This window comes from Atta colombica, unplaced genomic scaffold, assembly GCF_001594045.1.
Source record: "Atta colombica isolate Treedump-2 unplaced genomic scaffold, Acol1.0 scaffold331, whole genome shotgun sequence".
Classification (NCBI taxonomy): Eukaryota; Metazoa; Arthropoda; class Insecta; order Hymenoptera; family Formicidae; genus Atta; species Atta colombica.
In genome coordinates, this window is record NW_017259439.1 from 338,079 (window position 1) to 345,199 (window position 7,121).

General features: G+C 32.9%; 1 protein-coding gene across 1 annotated transcript in view; it reads right to left on the minus strand.

The window, feature by feature from the left end:
• Positions 1–579: 579 nt before the first annotated feature.
• LOC108690592 (homeotic protein deformed-like) overlaps positions 580–7,121 on the minus strand; it is a gene marked incomplete at its 5' end in the record, with an annotated part of 18,922 nt that continues 12,380 nt past the window's right edge. Inside the window, one exon of the mRNA XM_018197962.1 lies at positions 580–755. Coding sequence (XP_018053451.1) covers positions 580–755 — 176 coding nt within the window. The remainder of the gene's footprint in view (positions 756–7,121) is intronic.

Here is a 7,121-nt window from a genome sequence, read left to right on the forward strand (position 1 = left end):
AAATAAAGTGTATTATATTATTATATAATATATTACATAAAAGTTATATAAAATGGTATATCTATTATATAAAACAGTAATATACGTATAATAGATTATAATGATATATGAGATTAAAAATTTTAATTATTTATTAATTTAATATTATGCAGGTATTTGTTTCGAGGCAGGTATATGTTGATCTCTCTTCGATGTTATAAAAATTATTTATATTATTGTAATCTATTATAAGAAATAATGAAGAAAAATTAATGAAGTCAAATAGTCCCGCATAAACTTTGTTAAATAAACGTTTAATTTCTTTTGCCTAATAATTCTTTTTATTACATACATACATATTTTCAAATTTGCGATACTAAAAAGTTAACGCTAGATAATATACTTATAATAATGCAGTACAAATTTATCTCTCCTATGTGATATATGTTTCGCTTCGAAAATAACAAAGTTGTTTCTTTTTTTATTTATTCGTTTAGATCGCAGGAAGAATTTTTTGTGGCTCTGACCAATACATAGATCCGCAGATTCGCATGAATCCTAAAAAAAGAGCGTGCATCAGCATGCGTGGGGATGAAAAGGCTAAAGGCAAGCAGATCTCGATGTATGGGAAGTACGATGTTTGATGGTGTGATAGCATGGTGGTACCTGGGGCGACGGTATTATATTATTGATCGTTCCACAAGCTCTGTCCCCATCAGCTGTCGTAATATCCGGCGTTCTCCTGGTACTACCGGGTTGCATGCTAACATAGTTGTCTAAAAAATCATTCGCGTTAGATTGCATTATAAATACATGTTACTTTACTATGTTGCTCGACCTATATCAAACTTAAATCTGTTGCGGAATTTTTTTAAACCCCAATAATTATAAGATGATAAAGATCGATGAAGGAAAGATTATTATTTTTTAGTTACACACTAGTAGGTTAGCATGATTTCATTTCAAACTGTCAGCATTCAGAATAATGATATCCATTTATTTTAAATCTGCAGATTAAAGTAGGAGAAGGCTAGATAAAAGGATGATAAATAAATAGAAACATTAGAAAGGGAAGAAACGAGTGAAAGAAGAGTAGAAGAAAAGTAAATGAGACGTAGAAAGAGAAAGATAGAAAAGGAAGAAAAGGAAGAGGAAGAAAAAAAAAGAACAAGAAAAGGGAGAGAGAAGGGGGAAGGGATACAATCTTCTCTTCTTGGACACTTTAAAGTGCCTCTTCCAATATCCTCAGCTATGCTCTACTTCTCATCTCCTTCCGGTTGGTCTACTATTCTGAAGGTAATATCCTGCTATCCTGAAACCTTAACGTGGCTTGAACTCTTAGTGTCGTCGTTCTCTAGTCTCTCAGTACTCTCTCTCTCTCTGTCTCTCTGTCTCTCTCTCTCTCTCTCTCTCTCTCTCTCTCTCTCTCTCTCCTCTCTCTCTTCTCTTCCTTTCTCTCTATATGCCTCTTTCTCTTCGGGATCTCGGCTCAACTCTTCAACGTGTTACTAATACCACAAGGATTAATGTTATATGCTGGAGCTTACTCTAACTATTAATTTAATTAGGAGAACAATACCTTATACGTTGATACTACTATCAAGTAAAAATATTTTTGAATTCTTATAGTAAAAAAAGATAATTCCTCAACCTCAATCAGATGTTTAAATTCGGCCAAATCAGTTAAATTATTGTTTTAATAATAAATGTACATTTAAATTGTTTTTATTTGATTTGTAAGATTGAATAAAGAACAATTCTTTTATTAAACGTACTTGCAAAATACTTAAACCTTATAATATAATCTCATTAATAATTAATTGTTATATAATATACATACCTATATTTTTATTTAAAAAATTTTAATTAAAAACACTATTTCTAACCATTATTACATTAGAATAAATTAAATAACTTTCAATGCACTAATTTTAAATTAAAAACATGGTTTCTATATAACTCTACATGAAAATAACATGATATCACAAAATGCATTTATTGTACTTGCACAATCAAGACATTAATATCAATGTTAGTTAGTGTGAGAAAAATCAAGTTAAATTACTCTTAGTTGATGTTTTAAATGCGTCTATAACCCAAAATCAGTATAATTAAAGATTACTACAACTCGCGATAACATCCAGGCGTAGCTCACCGGTTTGACTGACGATCTTTCAGACGGCTCTGCAGGAGCACGCTATTCGCAAGCGCCGAGTGATATTTATCTCCAAGTAATTAGGAGTTGGGCTGGAATCACGCATGCTCATCCTTCACCGTGGCAAACGCCCGTTGCCCTGTTCCATGCATAATGCCGAAGGCAATGATTATTTAGTTTTATCCCATTATCGAAAATTTCCATCAGTGAGAAGATCGAAATTTTTTTCATTTTTACACACACTATTATTACACAGTATTATACACAATATTATCACGAATAAAAATTACTATAACTTTATTTAAAAGAATTACTCATGTATTTTTTATTTATACAAATACAAAAGATAATGTTTCATACATAAATTTAACATAGATCTTGAACAATATCTTTCTCAAGGATACTTATAATTATTGCAACTGATAACTACCAACAGAGAAATAGCAATGACATTTTTCCTACGAATGCTTATAAGAAAGAAGAATACGTCCATTAACTTTCATTCCCGTCATGGAAATTTACAAAGTACCTGTACGTTCAAATAAATCTTTCTACAACAGGAGTATGATGGCATGCCACTGACTTATTTATGATCGTCTTCTGTTAGACGAAGGGTTGGATAAAGGGTTAAGAGCGAAACAATGCCTAGACCGACAATGCTTTGATGCGACTAAAATAGCGGGAGAAGTCGAATCGGAAATCGTGATGTGTACTAATTTTCCTATTTTCCGTTATAAATACTTAAGATTTGGAACGAAACAAGTTATATACATGAGATCCTATTTTTATACAATATTTATTATTTATAGTATAATGCTTGCGTTTCGATATTCGTTTGTTAATGCCAAAAATTTATAGTACACGTATATATAAATATGTTGCATACGTACATATACTGTCTATTACCAGTATTAACAATAAATATTGAAATACAGCCAATAAATTAATATACATATATAACACTTTACACATAAAAATATTCTAACTACACTGTAACATTTTAGTTCCTTTTGCCAATCTTTTTCTTTCTACATAGAATTATATTCTATAGAATTGTGTTCTTTCTCAATCTAATAAAGTTTAATTAAATATCTAAGAATAATCTCAGTATTATATTCGTCGTTCACGTGAGCGTGATAATGCTTCGTGCAATATTATTCACGCGCTCGGTTCTTGCGGGCGACGATAATGGTAATCGTCCTGTCTCCGTGTCGTCCGCGAAGGCTGGCTGCTCTCGGTCTTCAACGTGATCAGAAGAGCGGGAGCATCCTGGCCCTCCCCTTAGTAGCCTCATACTACTGCCGTATACCCTTAGTAAGGTACCCCTGGCGGCGTGGTGCTAGCCGTGACACGAGCACGTGATTAATGATCGCAACGGAGAACCATGCAGCGCACTCCTCTTTCTTCTCTCTCTCTCTCTCTCTCTCTCTCTCTCTCTCTCTCTCTCTCTCGCTTTCTCTTTCTCTCTTCTCCCGTCCTCTCCCTTCATCATTCTGCCTCTCTGTTTCCCCATGTCTTTCCCTCGCTCTCTCTTTCTCCTCTTTTCCGCCTCTTTCTTCGTGACCGTCACTCTCCTGCTCTTCTCTCTTTCAGCAACCCCTGGTGATGCCGGCGGCATTGCTGCTGTGGCCGCTGCAACCGTCCGAGCACAATACCGAGTCTGCGATTGGATTCTTCTTGGTAACTTTCTTCTTCCTTTCTTCTTTCACCGGTGGGAACCACGAGCATTGCTGATTATTTGATGTTGAGTCGCATGATATGGCTTAACCTAACCTAGTTTCACAATCAGTTTAGTTATTCTAAAAGTTTTTGAGATAATATGTATAAGCATGCGATAGAGCAATCCATGAAAAATCAATTGGCCTTTTTGATGTTCAACGCGAAAACGATCAATAAAAAACTCATCACAAAATTTCATGAACTAAAATATTCATTTGATTTCTAAATTACTAATTCTAATCATTACATAAAATTGTAAGTTTAGGAAATTGTATTTTGTTTCTGTTCTACATATGTCATTTCGAATATTACACATAAATGATCTTTATTTGAAAGAATCGTCCAATTTTCAACCGTATGTCTTCGCAAATTGCATGAAATAAAGATGTCCATGAAAGAATCTTACAGGAAAATGAGAATATCGCAAGAGTCAACAAAGAAATCAGTCAATCTCTCATCGATCTAGGATGACTTTGAATCTGTCGATGTACTTCCTGCCAATTTACTTTGGATACATCTTTATTTTAAAATACAATGATTCACGCTTTCTATAAAATTCTTACGTCATTAATAATAATCGAAATAAAAATAAATGCTTTTTATGCTGAAGAAATTGTATAAAAATATCAATTAATATCTTCGTCATGTGCATTCATTAAAAAATAATATTAACTGGTGACTTGATTCTTGACTTTTGTTATATTTAGTAAAATATTCATAATTGTTCTTGTGATGTGGATTTTGGTCAATAATTAGCCATATGTTCGATTAATGGCTATAATAACATTTTAATTTTAAAGCACAAAAATCTACTTTAATTTAGCCTATAATGCATAATTAGTAATTTGCGAGCATACCATGTTTATACATATTAAATCCTTTAGATTTAGACAATTATCAATAATAAAAGAAATTGTGTTAGATTTATTATGTTGTGTTAGATTTATTATGTGTTATATTTTTATATATTTTCTGTATAAAATTGAATTAATTATGAATCTCTTTTAAGGAATGAAAGATATTTTTAATACAAATAATGACTCTCAATCTTTTAAATTTTTTCCAGCGTTTACAATTATAGTTGCAATTTTCATTTATGTAAAATTAATTGACGAATTCAGGATGGAACGATATCGATCGCGAATCAGGTTGCAATCGATAATAGTATCCAATTGCGTGTATCTCGATGGGGCATCCCGATGTTAACCAGCGCACAATCAGACCTTGCTCCCCGCGGAAATCAGCGGCGCCCGTTGTCAGCTCCGCTGGCAGGGTGGGTGTGCGAGTGTGCGAACGGTTCGGTGAAATTTCCGGCGTATTGTCGGCGAGTTCAGTTCAGGGTTGGATGATGCCGAACCACCACTGTCGGTCCCTGCACGGGGCAACGAGTGAATAGCGCGGAAAAGAGGGAGATAGTGGATATAGTGGTCGCTGGGGCCATAGACTGCAGAATTGGAACGGGAGCGAGTCTGATGGGATGCGGAGGATGGCGACTCGTTCCCCGGCGACGTCGGGACGCTGACGACGTGCCACGTTACCGACGTGCCCATACCCCCTCGACTCTATTTCCGCATTTTGTTTGACGCGACCGGGATTAAAAGCTTTTGCTTCTTCCCATGTGTATTATACCTGCGGCTCTTATGATGTTTGCTCTTGACAATGATGTGCATTTCTTGCTTTTGTATTTCTTCTTTATAATATTTTTATTTTTTACGCTAAAGTGCATTAAAACGAGAAAGTATCTTCTTTTTTTCTCTCATTTATGATTTTAACCTTTCGTGATCACTGGAAGTTTAACGGATCTCAAAAAGGAGTGAGTTTTTTTAAAACGGGATTTTAAAACGAGAAAGTGCCATTTCTTCGAGATTCAAAATACTCTTTTTGCATCTAAAGAATATTACTCCGGACATCAGTCTTCGTGATTTTTTAAAATATGTTAAAATTAAAAACTTTAAAAAGCTGCATTTCCATATTCTACAATGTTTAAAGTATTTAGTTTTGTAATTTAAAAAAATAAAAGCTGTAAATACGGCAATCAGTTAAAATATTGGGATTATTTTGCCCTTTGTATGACCAACATAAAATTCTTAGGAGGTATGATCATGAAGGATTAAAGAAAATATGGTTTTATGAAAACTATAACAGTTTCGCGAAAATCAAATTAAATTCGATATTCAGAATTTTTACATTTTAAGAAAGTATTATAATACTACATGTTAATCACATGTTATTTCTGTAATATATTTTGGAGCATTATTTTTTATTCTGAAAAATATAATTATTTTTGTGAGCATACTCTATGAATGAAGTCTGTCGCTTAAGAACTTTGAGATATAATTGACTTATAGTATTTATTTTATTTGATTAAATTGTTACAGACATTTAAAAACCTGTTTAATGTAATAGAAATATAATGGAATTACTGTTGTTACGTAATTATTAAATTTCGTAATTGCTTAAAATAGAGCCAGAGTATGAAAATCCGATGGTAAAATAAAGAATAATTCATACCGAGGAAGAAAGGTTTAAATATATTTCGAGGGCTGGCTTTGAAAAAAGCTTCCTTTACATGCCGTGCAAAGGTGTTATCGTTGCTGTCCGTCCATCAGAGTCCATCCCTCCTGGCAATATTAGCGCCGCCACCGGTGGTGGCTGGCTGGTTGCTTTTAGTCAGGGGGATGAAATACTTGATGATATTAAACATGAATAATGTAACGACTTGGCTACGAAGGCGCGGAATAGCGAGTACGATAAGACTTAGAATGCTGCATACGTAAGACGGTATAATACGGGCATTTTTGTTTAGCACGTTAAAATTAAATAGTGTAACTGTTAGTACAGTTGTAAGAAATTATATTTAAGAAAACATAATGTATACATTTGTGTTTAATATGAATGCAATGCAAGATTTGTGTGTATTGTCGGTAGATGCATGCAGAGAGAAAAACGCCGAAATTTGAAGTGCAAGATAACGATCTAAGCATGCATTCTCTTAAAACATTATACATATATGAAACAAATATTATCATAGTATTTGAAAATATATATAAAGTTTCTTGAAAAATTATAATTCTATCACTATATGGTAGATACTTAATATATTTGTATCTAAAATATATTATATTTTCTAAAAATTTGAAATGTAGAGACAATTTCGGATATCTTAAAAATATTTAAGAACTTCGCTATTTAATTTTATTATATTTTATAATATTTAAATTTATTTTTAAAAATATACATTTTCAAAATATCACTTCATTTAATTTAA